Source organism: Ornithodoros turicata, chromosome 1 (assembly GCF_037126465.1).
Source record: "Ornithodoros turicata isolate Travis chromosome 1, ASM3712646v1, whole genome shotgun sequence".
NCBI lineage: Eukaryota > Metazoa > Arthropoda > Arachnida > Ixodida > Argasidae > Ornithodoros > Ornithodoros turicata.
In genome coordinates, this window is record NC_088201.1 from 92,804,755 (window position 1) to 92,820,860 (window position 16,106).

Genomic DNA, 16,106 nt, shown 5'->3' on the forward strand with positions numbered 1-16,106 from the left:
CGGTCTAATCTCTGAGTGAAAACTCGTGCGTTACGGACACCACGCCGCGATACTTGCGGGGGATCCTCCACTTCACGGACTGACGACAGCGCCACTTATTCACACATGGGCTTTCGATGATAGGGGAGTGGTTTCTAGAGAGGATGCACAACAATGACCTTGCGCTAGTACTACGGATCAGTCAGGGTCGCCGTTCCTGGGCCAGAACACACATTGCCTGTTGTGCAATACGCCGCAGCCAAAAACGAGGATGAGGGATATGCTTATTGCGATACGAGGGGAAATGATTAGCCACCATATGGTCGACTTGCTATTCCTTAAAAGAGAGAAAAGAAAGGAAAGAAGACTATGTATTTATGACGTGTGCCTTCACTGCTCATTTCAAAAAACCGTTTCGTGGTTATAGAGCAGCCTGTCGTCAAATTTCAAACGGCTTCACGCTCTCTATTCATTCATCGTCCGTCAGGAATTTTCTCAGATAATCTTTTATTCATTCAACGCGTTATCGCTTTCGTGGAAATCTATCTCTAAATAATGATGTAGACGAAGTTGGGCAGCAATCAAACAGGGACGACACAGACGACAGCTCAATGTCTGATTGTTTGTCGACTGCCTCAGTGTCTCATCCATAGGGATATCAGCTCTAAAAGCACGAACACGAAACGAGAGGTACATACTCAACACAGAGCGCCTTAGCGCTAGCTCTATGGAAGCATGTGCCAACAAGCTCAAAAAGAGGTCTACATAGGGTCAGTTTCACCAAAGCTGGTTAAGAATTGATGCGCGATCAAGCGACACTTAACTTAAAATTACGACCAGATTCTCTTTCTCTGAGGTAAGCTAGCGTAAACGGAATTCACCTTGCGTCACTAACTAACGTTATTGAAAAAGAATTGACGGCAAAGTTTAAGGGACGCTTGATCTTAGTTTAAAGTCAATCGGCTTTGGTGAAACCGGGCCTCAGTCAATACGGAGCTTCAGTAAGTCGTTTTAACATGAACCAAACGACCGATTCGAGTGTCGCGCGTGCGCATTACGAAGCGGTGAACGATTCGTGGGGATCGTAGTTTCGTACGAACGACCCACTCGCGCTGAGTCGTTTAGTTTTATTCGACGATCACGACCAATTGACATCGCGAAGCAAGATAGCGGCTGTTGTTTACAGTAGCGGAGCTGCCGTGGGTCTGCGAGATGTTTACTGGTACCGACGATGTACGAGCGTTATACTCTACAGTAAGTTGTTGGATGTAACCACGTATTCATTAGACCGTTTCACACAGATCAGCGGCCAGTTGTGGCGTCAGAACATGTAGTCCGTGTGAGAGAGTTTTGTGTGCATATGCAAGGCGCATTAAAGCTATGGAAAGTGGCCGTCCCCATGACTTTCCCTGTTTGGTCTATAACTATCGAGAGAGGCTCGCACCCCAAGCAGCACACAATATTGGGCCCATATAGGCTGGTCATTGGCGATACGGTTCCAATATGGGGCCCGTTTCGCCAAGTGTTCCCCCATATTGGCTGAAACTGGGCAATATGGGCCCCATATTGCACAGTTTGAGCCAATATTGGGAAAACATGGCGTGTACACCCCATATTGACTGAAAATACAGAAAGTGGCACAGCTTGGGACAAAAGTTTATGGGACACTGGGTTGTCGCATTTCTCCATTGTCGCGACACCCTAGCAATAAACAGGAGCGGACTAAAATACTGCGGGATGAATAGAATAGTCTGACACCTGTTTCTTATTCGATCTCTTTCTGATATCTAGTAGGGGGCGGCTCTGATGATGAAATACACCAGTGCACTGTTCCGTAAACTTTTGTCCCAAGCTGTACGTACCCGTGTTACACAAATGCTCAAGCAGCGCGGCAAGATTGGATGTTGAAGCGTGTGAAATGCCCAATTCAGATTCCCCAGCTTCCCCAACTTCCCGCAGATGATACACATTGCCCAAAAAAGTCAACATACGTGGCAATCCCATTGTAACGTTCACTAGAACTCGACAACTCAACTTTCCACGTTGTGGGAGAAGCCGCCATCTTGCTTCGCGATGCCAATGCCAATCGGTCAAACCGACTGACAGCGAGCGGGTCGTTTGAGCGAAATCACGTGTCCTTCAACTAATGCCCATGCGCGACAGCGGGATTGGACATTTCATACGCGTTAAAATGTCGCTGGTCCCCTTAATGACAACGGAATTGCGGAAGGTCAAGTAAAAACACACACAGTGCTTGATAGGAAGGGATGGCTCTTGTGTAAAGTTAGGTGCTTTTAAGTTGCTGCAAGCAGTGTGAGTTGATCTGGCGTATATCCGTCACCGTCACGAAAGTGTTTCGATCCTTTATACTCTTGGAGCGGGTTGGAAACTTTTCGTTCATAGAATATTGGGATCCTAAAGAAGGCTTCTGGGGATTCTTTGGCATTGGCGGTTCCGTGGAACTGCCTGTGTCCTTCAGCAAGACGGGCGTAGCACCCGTTCTCCGTTTTTGCGGCTATGCAGTGTTATTTACTTTATCCAACGTGGATCAGTGAGATCTACAGAAATGAAAAAGCAAAAAGAAGATAGAAGTAATATCAGTGGTGGATATTAAACCGGATAATGCTTTATTATTACACGGACTCCCCGTTGGTGTTACCACAGAAATATTGGCAATATTGGCGCAAAATGGGCTTGCCAATATGGGCAGCCCATATTGGTCCAAAATGGAGCCTGGTTGCACACCCCATATTGGTCCAATACTGGCAGCCCATATGGGTCCAATATTGGCAATCTTGGCAGCCCATATGGGTCCAATATTGGCAATCTTGGCAGCCCATATGGGTCCAATATTGGCGTGCTGCTTGGGACACGGACGAGTAACCATTTTCAAAGCAAAACTGCCTCTAAGATCATCGTGATTCATCAACGTGAAATCTCCCAATTGTGGCACCACCTGCTTGACAGCGCGTTGAGAACACGGTGACCGACGTAGTTAGTCTCATCTGCAGCCTTCCGCAAAGGGAAAGCCTGAAAGTACACTGCGATGTGCCACATTTACTACAAGAAAAGATGCGCATGACCCAGTTGTTACTCAAATCCATCTGGAATACATTTGGAGATGAACGATTCTTCCGATTTGCTAAGTCTCTGTAGTTCGCTTCCCATTCGCTTTTCGAATCGCCAGAATCGATCTTTTTGTTCGGGCAAAAATGACTCGCTAAAGCTTCCTAATGTCTCAACCTGTCATCCATGCGATCCCTCTTTGGTTGGTGCCCAGGATCAGACTGCGTTCCCCATGTATCTAAAAAGGCTATCACATCAGTTTTCCTACACAGGTTATTCGCCGTCTGTAAGGCTCTGTCACAACACACAGCCTCAGATCCTGCTGGCCATTGTTAGCCACCCAGGTACAAGGTAAGTCAATTCTAATGCATTTTCCTGGGATCGTTCTTAATCGAAATATGTAAATGATCGTTCAAGCTTCAATGTAGTACAGTACTGTGTTCGTCCTCTTTTACAGATCTGGGGCTGGCACAGGCACAACGTTTTACACGAAAAGGCGGCACATCCTGTTCTCCCTCGCATTTAAGCGTGACGTAGAAAGCGATTATATGGCCGGAACGACAAAAAAAGAAAATATGTAAAAAAAGAAAAAAAGAAACGTCAAGTTTGCCGTATTTCGTTACTTCCTCGCACAATATTGCCTCATATCCTTTGTCTGAGGGCTGCAACCGTACACCAGCACACCGAAGGAACAGATGCCATAATTGTGCCGAAGTTTTTTTTTTTTTTTCACAATCAAATGGTATACGCTAGTCCAAAATTAACTAGGACAACGATCACGGTGGTTGTGTCGACACGAGGTGTCGCTCACTTCATGTACAATATGTGACATTTTATTAAGAAATGAATTTGAGCAACTATTTCCCAATTTATGAAATTATATCCCAATAGTTACCGGGGGACGTGTACATAGTTCTTTGCTATTGTCTTCGTCTGCGTTTTTAAAGTATCTGTGCTATGAATGTCACTCAATTGACCTACATACCCAAAGCTAAAAGTCAAGGTTGTGGCAGCGCACTTTAGCATTTCGTCTTCTCCGACGCTAACTTTTCGTGCAGCAATGAGCAATGTCTCACTGAATCCGCCTTTTCCGTGTTTCCCAAACGCGAGTCGGGCCACACCATTTTGGGGACTCTTCTATGATCCTTTCCCGAGGCCGCCTCGAAATCGCCTTGAAGCATATTACGCCCCCGCCATATAGGGTCACGCAAGAATTACCACAGGAAGTTCCACAGGATGCTTTGCATTTTCGGCTTAGTTAACATTACTGATACATAATATTCTACGTTGACGATATTTTGGGATTTTCTCTTAACAGTGAAGTAAAGCAGGCACCCGAAGCATGTGTTTCATGTCATTCCAACTGTGACTGAATTCGTTGAGTGCTAGTAAGGCTATAGCAAGGCTTGTTTAGCTGTTTTCCTGTTTTTATATTCCTCTTTTTCCACCTGACGGGCCTTCTTGTCTGGAAATAATAATGGTACCGTGATGTTACATGTAAGGTTTGTCTGCGCAGCGTGGCGACATGTTGCACGACTGCGGATAATTTGGACCTCCTGGTGTACTTCTTACGTGCGCCGGAAATCTCCGACCCACGTTGCTGGAAGAAATGTTCACCTCTCACACATTGCTACCGCCCTCAGCCGGGATCGAACCTGGTATCTTCTGCTCGGCAAGCCAGCACGTTAGCGACTGAGCTACCGAGTCATGTCCGCTTTGAATAAACCTGTGTGAGTCTCATACTCTCGTGCTGTCTTCGTTTTCTTCTGATTCACACGAAAAAAAAAAAGCTTTCAATTTCAGAACGTTTCAAAAAGCACACTATTGATATTTTAGCCCGCCAGATATTCAAAAAGTCACATGGAGCTGGGGACCCGAATATCTGACCACATAGATCATGACAGGCTGCAGGGCATAAGGCGTTGTGCACAGTGCCGTTTTCACTGATTCGGAGACCTCGGTGACTATACGTTGCGCAGTGCTATACGTCGCCATCAACGACGACCGACTTGCGAGTTTTGAGCGAATGGAAAACTCGATGTGCCATCTGCTACCGTTCTCAAACTCACAAACTGCAACGAGTTCCACTGAGTGTTTTTATTTGCTGTTTTCCTATTTAACTCTCGGGGATGAGATAATTCTGGCACATACATCGCAGCCCTGCGCGTCCCTACAAGAAGTGTTTCTATCGCGCTGCAGATATCATTATAGGCCCTGCCATTTATGTAGAACCTAACACACTTTACCGCGCTAAAAATTAATGGTTCGTTCCAACCTTTAAAAAGAACGGTGTCATTCCTAGAAAAATCATAAACGAGCACGCCAGTAGCTGCACCGCAAGTACACTCCACCTGAAGCAGCATGCAAGCTAGCTGGGGTAATGCCCTGTTCTTGGCTGCTGCCTCGTCCAATCTGTCCTTTGCTTGAACTACTCAAACGCAAGGAAGATGCTACCGTCGTCAATATTCAGCGTGGCTGGTGCGTGGTCTGTGACTGAAACATTCCCGTAGATCTCTTGAAGAAGTGAGTCCACCTTAATCGTGTGGCTCCCCCGTATAAGACGGCCATATGACAGAGTATAGGTAATGTCGTGTGTTGGAAGCGCAATCGCGCAGCGCAATCGCTGCAGTGCGAAGAAAACGCATAGATAATTTTAAATTGCGCGAAATAGTTCGCAGATATGGGTAAACTATACGAACACAAGTGCAATCAGCAATGATGTAATGTTTGAGAGGATAACGCGCTGTGGGGCTTTGCGTGAAGGAATGTGATCCGTTTGCGAGAATTAGAGGATAACTTGTTTGTTTGTTTCTTCTTTGTTAAGTACTACGGTTTAGCTTATGAGTGCTGAAATACGTATTTCCAGAGTCATTGATTTTAATGAACGGAAGCATTCACATGAAGGATGGCAGATCCAACTGGATTTACTGCAACGCGAAAACAACGGCCATATCACCTTGGGGAGTCTGAGAACGACTGTTTGTTCATGTCGGCAGGCCCTCGACACGACGAGGGAAGACGTCGCTTTCCCGCCTTAACAGTTCCCGTTGCACAGTGTAGCATTGCAATGCCTGCAACTGCCTCCTGGTAACCGCACCTAGCAAGCACTACCCGTGCTATGCTTTACTTGGTACTCCTAGCCTCCTAGGCGTCAGCGGTTTCTCAATCGAACCTCCGCACGTGAGCTGTATATAGGAAACGGGGAGGAGTATCGATGAATACCCTGCGAAGAATGTTTCTGCGCCCACGGTTCGCGTGGCGCCGTCTATTGTCGGAGCTGAGGCTTCGGTGCAGACTACAAGGACTTCTGAGGAGCTAGCCCAATAATGCTATCACATTAAAAAGTGTTTCTTAGAAGGCAGTTTTGCCCTTCGTACCTGACACTGACCATCGGCCAATGACATCGTTGCTTTCCTTGTTTTGTGCACCCTTTCCTTGAACTGGGCGCGTAAATGAATAGTAAACAAGCCTTTTGCACTGATGATGCGAATGCCGCGCTCTTACTTTGTAGTCTCCTGCTGCATGAGGCGTAGTGTGGCATTTGCACTTGCCTTTAAAAAAGTACGGCCTCTGTTCCTCATTTGAGACCTACACCGACCATAGCCTCCTATTTTGTAGGCAGTATGAACTGCAGCTCGCCCTACGTAGTTTATCAGCGTCCGTTCGACACCGTGAAAATTATCCACCGTGGTCGAACCCCGTACAACAGACGCATGGCCTCCGCGCTCTTGTGTAAAGTAACTGTCTAAGCAGAATGCTGCGCCCAGGTCTAAATGTACACCAACCAGACACTTTAGTCATTCCTCTCGGTGAATGATGGTGAATTTCCCACCACATCCTCACACTACATACAGGGTGGTCCACCAGCAATGATAGAAATTCATAGTAAAAAACGTAGGCCCCGGAGAGACCTACGGTCAATGAATTTTTTTCTGCCAATAACTTTTGCTTGCTTTTTGCTTTGTGGTTCATTTCAATTGACGGAAAGTTAATTTCTTCAATTGAACTCCGAAATTTCCCAAGGCAACCTCACGTTTCTTTGCGGAAATGGGTTCACCGTGGTCATTTTACTCGGTATAGCACATAATCCCACTCGTAATGCAATCCGAAAATCCGTGGAAATGAGCCTGTGGCTAACGGATAAGCAACGAGAGACAGACAACCGTTGATCGTGACAGCCGTGACCCCGTATAGCCCCGTTTAGCGTGACCCCGTTTGGCGAACTGCCGGCGGCAGAGAATTATGCACAGCGATGGTAGGGGCCCAGGAGACGCGTCTCAGGGGCGCCCAGGAGGAAGGAACAGCCGGATGAGGGGGCAGACCAGGTGAAGGGTTGCACACAGCCAGTTGGGCAGGTCGGGCTAGCGAATGCTCGTGGGAGGTAGAAGCGGGCAATGAGGTGGCGAAGAAGGCCGGTTTCAAACGCTACATCGAGACGGTGTCGGTGCGACCGTTGATGTCGAGAGTGAAGTGCCGGTCTGCGCGCTGGAGAACTCGGAATGGGCCGGTGTAGGGGGGCTGGAGTGGTTTCCGCACGGCGTCACAGCGGATGACGCCGTGCGTGCAGGTGGTCAGATCAGGGTGTTGGCAGCTGCTGGCGGAGCGTGGTGGGCGGGAGGGCTATGGCCTTAGCGAACCCATGACGTGGCGAAGCCGAATGACATAGTCTGAGGCGCCACTCGGAGGGTCGACAGGAGGTGGGCACAGTAGCTCTCCAGGAAGGCGCCGTGTTGTCCCATAGACGAGCTCGCCCACGGAACATCCGAGCTCGTGCTTGGCGGCCGCGCGCAAGCCTGGGAGGGCAAGCGGGATAACCTCTGGCCATGGGATGTGGGGGAAGGCACGGAGCGCAGCTTTGCGTTGTGGCGGGTGTGGCGCTGAACCTTGCCGCGCTAGCACTGCATACATGCGCGTGCCCAGAGGCGGATGTCAGAGTTCATGCCAGGCCAGACATATCTTGTACCAATTAGCCGTTGGGTCGCGCGGATGCCAGGGTGACATAGGCCATGGAAGTGACTGAAGATAGCACGGCGCAGCACGAAAGGGACAAAAGGTCTGGATGGAGAGTGCGACGTGTCGCAGGTGACTGGGGTAGAAGCGCCAGGGAGTGCAACGTCTTCAAGCCGGAGGCTGGTCGAGGTGGGACTTGCACGAAGGCAGGCGAGTTCGTCGTCAGCACCCTGAGCTGTCGCAAGGACGTCGAGTTTGGTGGCGCTGCTCCGACGGCGCGGTGACAGCAGAGACGCGGCTCAGCGCGTCGGCCGCATGGTTATTTACACCACTAACATGCCGGATATCGGTAGAGAATTCAGAGATGAAGGAGAGCTGTCGGATTTCTTGTGGTGTATATGTAGTGCCGGCCGACGAGATGGCGTACGTGAAAGGCTTGTGGTCTGTATAGATGGTAAATGGGCGGCCCTCCAGAAAATGCCGAGAGTGCTTCACCGTGAAGAAGATGGCGAGGGGCTCACGGCCAAACGTGCTATAGCGTGTCTCGGCCGGCTTGAGCTTGCGCGAGAAGAAGCGACAGGGTGTCAAACCGAAAAGACACGCTGCTGCAGAACAGCACCGATCGCCCAGAGTCGAGGCGTTCTCCATGATGCTTGTAGGGTCATCGTGACGGGGGTGGAACAGGAGTGTAGCGGAAGCAAGGTCGTCACGGATCTTATTAAAGGCGGCAAGGGCTTCCGAATACCATGATAGGCTGGAGGGATCGTGCCTGCGACCGGACAGCAAAGCTTCAAGAGGACGGAGTGTCTGCGCACAAGACGGTATGAAGCGGCGATAGAAGTTCCCCAAACTAAGGAATTTTCGGAGCTGGATCGGTGATGACGGTTGCGGAAAATCGCGAATCGCGGCGACCTTGAATGGCAGGGGAAGGATGCCATGCTGATTGAGGTGATGGCCGAGAAAATCGAGGTCCTCTACGCCGAATTCGCTTTTCGCCAAGTTAATGACAATACTATGGTCCTGCAGCCTTGTGAAGAGGGCCCGCAGGTGTTCAGCGTGCGTTGCATGGTCGGGGCTCGCGATGAGAATATCGTCGATATAGGCGTAGACGAAAGGGAGTCCCCGCACAACTGAGTCGATAAATCGCTGGAACGTCTGCGCAGAATTACGTAAGCCGAAAGGTATGTGCAGAAATTCAAAACGGCCAAGTGAGGTTGTTATGGCAGTTTTCGCAATGTCCTCTTCAGTCATGGGGATCTGGTGGTAGGCGCGCACCAAGTCAATCTTCGAAAAAAGCGTGGCACCTTCGATGTTGGCGGCGAAATCGAGGATGTTGAGCACGGGGTAGCGATCCGACACCGTCACGCGGTTCAAGGCGCGGTAGAGTGCCACAAGGGCGCTAGTCCACAGTCTTCTTTGGAACCATGTGCAGTGGAGAGGCCCAGTTGCTGGAGGAGGGCCGTATGATGCCGAGCTCGAGCATGTGCTCAAATTCGGCCTTGGCAACGCTGTATTTCTCTGGTGCGAGGCGACCTGGATGGAAGTGGATGGGTGGTCCGCGCGTGATGACATGATGGACAACGTTGTGCTTAACAGGGCGGATCCAATCAGGCGGCTGAGTGATCACGAAAAATTCTTCCGGGAGTGGGGCGTAGTTACCAGCAGGTGCGCAGTACGTTAGTACTCTGCAGGGGGCTACCGTGGTGCGGATCCCGTTGACATGAAGGTGGGCGCTACCGTCCAGAAGGCGGCGCCGAGACACGTCGACGAGAAGACGGTAGTGCTTAAGAAAATCAGCACCCATGATGGCATCAGTGACATCAGCAACGTGGAATAGCCAACGAAAACCTCGGCGCAGTCCCAAGTTCAAGGTCAGGGATTGCTGGCCGTACACCGGTATGGCGTTGGCACCCTTCAAAGAAAAACAAGGTTGACGGTAGCGATGACAGTGCCTGTGGGTCGAGGAACAACGCTGACCTCAGCGCCGGCATCCACCAGGAATCTTCTCCCGGATGCGCGGTCAACTATATAGAAGAGGCGACTGTCGTAACGGCGCGGCCCACCTGCCGCCACCAGTGGCTGGCCGGAGGGTTTCCCATCCACGAGCATGGCTGAAGGCAGTGCGGAGCGTCGGCTCCGAAGCGACGGTGGTACCAACAGACTCCATCAGACTGCACGCTGCGGGAACGTAGTTGCCGAGTGGAGCGACGGGAGCTTGAGCGTAGGCGGGAATAACGTGGGCTTGGAGAACGACTTCGGGTAGCGAGCGTCGCAGCAACTTCTGTGAGCTGGTAGATGCGCAGCGTCAGAGCATCGATGGCTGGGATGGAGGGAGGGTTTTGACGGGGTACGCGATCTGGAGTGACATCCAGAGTGGTATGAACGGCGTCCAAAGTCAACGATGTAGGTGCCGGCACCTCCATTACGGCATCGGCAAGACCAGCTAGCTCTTCCGTGGAGAGGTTTGAAGCAGTGGACAAAATCATTTGTACATGTTGGCGTAGTCGTTGTAGAAAGAGTTCCTTGAGGAAACTTTCGCTAGAAGACGCAGAAGTGTCACCAAGAAGAAGCTCCATGCGGCGTAACAGCTGGGTAGAGCGCCGGTCTCCAAGTTCATCGGCTGAGAGAAGTTGTTGAAGCCCAGAGCGGTCGCAACGGGTCGTACGCTTGAGTAGAGCGGACTTCAGCATGTCAGAAGGTAGCTCGGAGGCAGGGTTAGCGATAACGTCATGTACTTCTTCAGCAGCAGATGGAGATAGTGCCGATATGACGTGGTAGAATTTGGTCTGCTAGGACATAATGCCGGAACGATGGAATTGAGCCTCGGCTTGGATGAACCAGGTGGCAGGGTTCCTGTCCGAGATCAGCAGTAACTTGATCGCAATGACCGAGACGGCTGCAGCAGAAGGTCGGTCAGAGGGAGTCGGGTTGTCGCCCATAGACATGGTGTAAATGGAACGCCCGGGTCACCAGAATGTGGCTAACGGGTAAGCAACGAGAGATAGACAACGGTTGACCGTGACAGCCAAAGCAGACTGATCAGTGGCTTGCGCCACACCGTTTATTCTCCGCGCGCCAGGCGGTGCTGGCGCTGACGATGGTGCCTCTTACAAGCCCTTTGCTCCGCCTCTTTTTTGACCACTCGTAGTTTGAGCGCAAAGCTGCGAAGAAAGGAGGTTACACCGACACGCCACACGAGCGGGGAAAGGGTTACGAGCCGTCGGGTGACCTCATTTTTGATAAGATAGCTCTGATTCCCGCACTCACCGCGCGTGTTTGTTCCGTGTTCAAGGCTTCTAACCCTTTCCCCCCTCGTGTGGCGTGTCAATGTAACCTCCTTTCTTCGCGGCTTTACGCTCAAGGTACGAGCCGTCAAAAAACAGGTGGAGCCAAGGGCTCATTTCCACGAATTTTCGGCGAATTTATTTCGTCAATTGCCATTGCATTACGAGTGGGATTATGTGCTATACTGAGTAAAATGACCACGGGCGACCCATTTCCACAAAGAAAACGTCAGGTTGCCTTGGGAAATTTCGGAGTTCAATTCAAGAAATTAACTTTTCGTCAATTGAAATGAAATAAAAATATTACCAATATGTGACAAAAGCTATTGGCAGAAAAAATCCATAGACCGTATGTCTCTCCGGGGCCCTAGGTTTTTAACGTTTTTATCATGGTTGGTGGACCACTCTGTATGTGCAGAGAGAATGGACCATATTCTTGTTGTAGTTCGTATTGAAGTGTTCATTGCGTGGGCTTCTCTAGCTGCAAGTAGACTATAAGCTGAAGTCCATCAACACATTGAAGTACCATGTGCCATCTACACATATCTCCTACGTGGGCCATGACAGTGTGCTTCTGTATGGCTTGTCGATCTCAAAATCACGTAAAAAAATCCTGAAAGCGTCAGTGGAAGCATCGTGTGGGAGCCATCGGCCACGTGAACGAATCTTGTCTCAATATACTGACAGAGGGTACAATGCCATCACTCGATTTCTCAGTTTAGTCAAGCTATCGATACGCGACGTGAGGTTTTCTACAATTTGCCCGAGTAAAACACACACACACACAAAGTGAAAAATCCAGCGATCCCCTGAACGTGTATTGAAGCTGAATCCTCCGGTCTGGAATCGTCAATATTTCGAGCACAGACTCTTCTTCGGCAGGCTCTCCTTGAAGTATCATCGGCTCCCGGCCCAAGACCCATGCTTCAACGAAGTGCTGATAGAGTGGCCTTATGTTACATATTCTCGCTAATTTTGTTCTTCAACACAACTCATTCCTCGTTTTTTTCTTACATCTGCATAGGCACATTTCTCAAGGTTCAGCACTTGGAGCGCAATTCAGTTTGCATTGTGGTTTTCATCACTGGCATCACACATACGGACGTCACGCTTACTTGTTTTCTTGATGAAACTTTTTCGTGAATGACACTGCAGTGAGAAAATGAGGAGAAGGCATCACTTATATATTGAATCTTGTACTCAAGCTGGCAGCGAGTACATCCTTCTCCATTTCTTTCTCCTATCACCATCATCATCAGATCCTTCTCGACCAATTTCACGTCTCCACTTACGACAATTACTCTCCTCGCAAGGTCGTGCAGACGACATGCTGTCATGTCTTGGTAGTAGCAGGCAAAGATAACTTCGCTTGTCCAATATGCTTCTCTGCTTGTCTGGAACCCACACCTATGCGAAGCACCCCAGAATTCGTAAATGCTTGACAGACTGTTAACGATATGCATACACTTCCTCCGGCACCTTCTCCACACGCAATCTTTTGGCGCAACGATTTCTGACGTACGTAGCTGTATTGAAGATCTCCACCCAAAACTCCAAAAGGAAGCTAGCTCCGCTTCGCACACAAGCGTCCTGGCGGTCTCAACTGGCGTACGAATCGTCCGTTCCGCAACTCCGTTCTGAACTGGTGAGCAAGGAACTGTTTTCTCGTAAAGGATCATTTTTCCCAGAAGAAAGAAACGAGTCCGTTGTTGATGAACTCACTGCCGTTATCGGTATGAACTTGTTTGACACGTCGACCTATTCTGTTTCAGCCGTGCCCACAGAAAATATAACTGTTCTTCGAGAGTTCTTCATAGTGCAGGAACCTTTCTCTGAACCTTTCTTATCTACGAGAACGAAAAAATGGCTATGTATCTCCTGGCGTCCGTTAGGAGCTGTAGTTCGTTCAGGGCGATGACATCACAACACGTAAGGGCTTCTAACCAACACAATACCCTCAACGAGGAAGCTAAACGAGGAGCACAGTTTGTGACCACAGCAAAGCGTCGATAAGGTTCCTCGTTTCGTTATTCCTAACGACTCGCTCACGTTGAAGCTGCTAAAGAAAGATGGCGTCAGGATACCTTTCAACTGGACGAGAAAGATTTTGTAAAGTTGTTCCGTCTGCCAAAAAACGCTGTCCGCACCGGTTGTGACGACTTGCTCCCGTATTTCACACCGTCTTGATAGCTACGGGTGTTGTGATAAACAACAAAGGCGAGTCGGATGCCCATTGTAGTTTGCGAACTATTCTCCTTTTTAGTACATTGCGGATGTAGTGTTGATGTCGCAATGAATGTGAACAGCAAAGCATTCTGTATATTCCCTGAGGTATATTCTCTTGCATAGTTCCATAACATTCTCTAGCTTCGCGGCGCTAACACGGAATTGACAAAAAAAAAAAAAAAAAAACGAAAACGTCACTAACGTTCTGTTCAAGCTCACTAGAAGAACGTTTTCTTACACTGCAAACTTATTTTAAGTCTGCTGTTGATCAAGCCTGACAGTAAGGCTGCGCGCAGTACTTCCATGGTTGAAGGGCAAAAAAATTCATAGAGGTGATCAAATAAGTGTCTACGCTGAGGAAAAAGGGCAGCCTCCTCTTGTATCCTCTTCTGATACTACTGTTTCCTTCTGCGCCTTCCCTTTCTGGCCTGTAACTCTCATGTGCCCTAGAACACAGCAGACACTACTTCTTGTGTCATACGTAATACCATTCTCACCCGACACGATCGTCGGGGCAGGAATATGTTTTACAATTTTTGTGTATTGCTCGAGGATTATACATGCAGTGACATACTTTTTGGTTCATTCTTTTCACGCGAATAGCGAGATATATAATGGGACGGGAAGAAGAAGATGATGATGAACGAGCAATGCGAGCTACCCGAACAAATAAAACAGTCCTATTGGTGGGTGAAAATGCAGCCTCGCTGGCAGCCTGCCAAGAACGGCCATTTGCCAGAACGTCAGTCGTGACGTTGCCCACCTCTGTGAGGCCGGCAACGGCGAGCCCTTTCACCAGCACCACCACCACCATCTGCTTTACGGTCAGGGCGGTAACATCACAACACGTGAGCGCTCGTAACGTGCACAATAGCCACAAAGAAGAAGATTCACGAGGAGTACGGATAAAGTTGCTCGTTTCGTTAGCCTGAACGACTCGTTCATCGACGTGTCCGTGAGTCTGAACCAAGGTTTCGAATACCAGGATCGAAAGCGAAGGAGCCGAGGCTTCCAGGAGAATTGACAAACACAACCCTTGAGCCGCCATTCATCCGAGGAAAATAACGAACTAAGTCGTCAATAAGGCAGTTCCATAAAGTGCATCTCAGCGGATGCTTTTGAACCCGCACTTCTTGCGCATTAACCACCGTAACAAACCGCAACAAATACATACACGTATGGGCCTGTTGCACTAAAGTTTCGCCCGGCGGCCGCATCGCAATCTCCTTCCTCGTGTGCAGCGCGCACTTACGAGACGGCCGAGTCCAGCGTGTCCCCGCCTTACCGGTGTAACTTCATTTTTTGTGGAAATGATTGCGCCAAGATCTTAAAGAATCACAGTGTAGGCGATACACGCCTATGTACGGACAAATTAACCCAGAGACTTGAGGCGGTGGGTAGGCAAAACTTCTGGACACGTATTACATCTTTTAGAGTATTGTAATATATGTAACACTTCAATTTGGGTACAGACACAAATACATTCAAAAATGAGTATTACAACACATAACACAAATACTCAAAAGTATTACGGGAATAGTATTAGAACACAAAGTATTACCATTACTGCCCACGCCACGCATTGCCGTGAGGGCAACGATATAGGCAGTAGTCGTTGTCGAGAGTTAGCGACGGAACTCGAATTCAAAAACATTCATTGCCCAAAATCTCGATTGTTATCAAGAAGCGAAGTACACAGTGCATGGTATCCGGCTTATGGGAATGGCACTAGTAAAAAAAAGAAAAAGTAAAAGGAAGAGGACGCTGATCGGGTGATGTCCTCACGTTCGAACTTTCGGCATTTGTACCGTAACGTAACATCAGGTAATGAATGAGGCACATCATGTTTTTATGAAAATCCGTCGTAACAATAGAAAAAAAAAAAAAAGAACAGAGAGAGAGACTGCTCCGTTCTCACCCTCCACGAAACACACAAAACAAATAAGGTACGAAAGACGGCAGCCTTACACGTCAGGGCAATAAAATGGGGCGCGGAAATAGGAATGGAAACAGAGGAAGATGTAGAAGATGTACATACCTTCTGGCGGTGGCTCGTGAGTTTCTGAAAAAGAACAAGAGAAGGAAAGCTATTAAAATGCAAATCACGTCTTATTCTCGGGAGCACATTGATTTGGCGGATTACTTCTTGCATCGCCGCGCAACCCTGTGCGAAAAAGGTTGCCAGACGACCCCGTGCGTTCATTCCCGTTTCTCACTGTCCGGAAGTTAAAACACGCCCTCTAGACGTAGGATCGTTAAAGCTGCAATTACTCCGAAATCCCGATCGACGACTGCCGTTTCGAGGGTTTATGGTAGTGCGACAGACGAAAAAAAAAATGAAAGAGGAATGCCGCGTTTCCCACTGATCTTCAGGCACATTTCTGCTGTCCCCGTGCGACGCGTAATTGTCTCAGAGCTCGAGAAGCAATGTGAAGTGCACATGTTGATGCAGCTCAATTTTAAGTGCGTATGCAAAGTATGCGAATGTTCCGTGTGTTTCGGGAAAGTCCCCCGTGGCGCTGCGTGGCGTGACGTTTATGAAAAAGCAGAGCCGTGTATGCTCTGTATGCCGCGTAGCCGTGTGTGCTGTGAAAAAGGCGG

General features: G+C 49.0%; 1 protein-coding gene across 1 annotated transcript in view; it reads right to left on the bottom strand.

The window, feature by feature from the left end:
- LOC135378473 (neuropilin and tolloid-like protein 1) overlaps nt 1-16,106 on the bottom strand; it is a 758,425-nt gene that overhangs the window by 52,765 nt on the left and 689,554 nt on the right. The window contains exon 4 of the mRNA XM_064611530.1: nt 15,544-15,567. Coding sequence (XP_064467600.1) covers nt 15,544-15,567 — 24 coding nt within the window. The remainder of the gene's footprint in view (nt 1-15,543; nt 15,568-16,106) is intronic.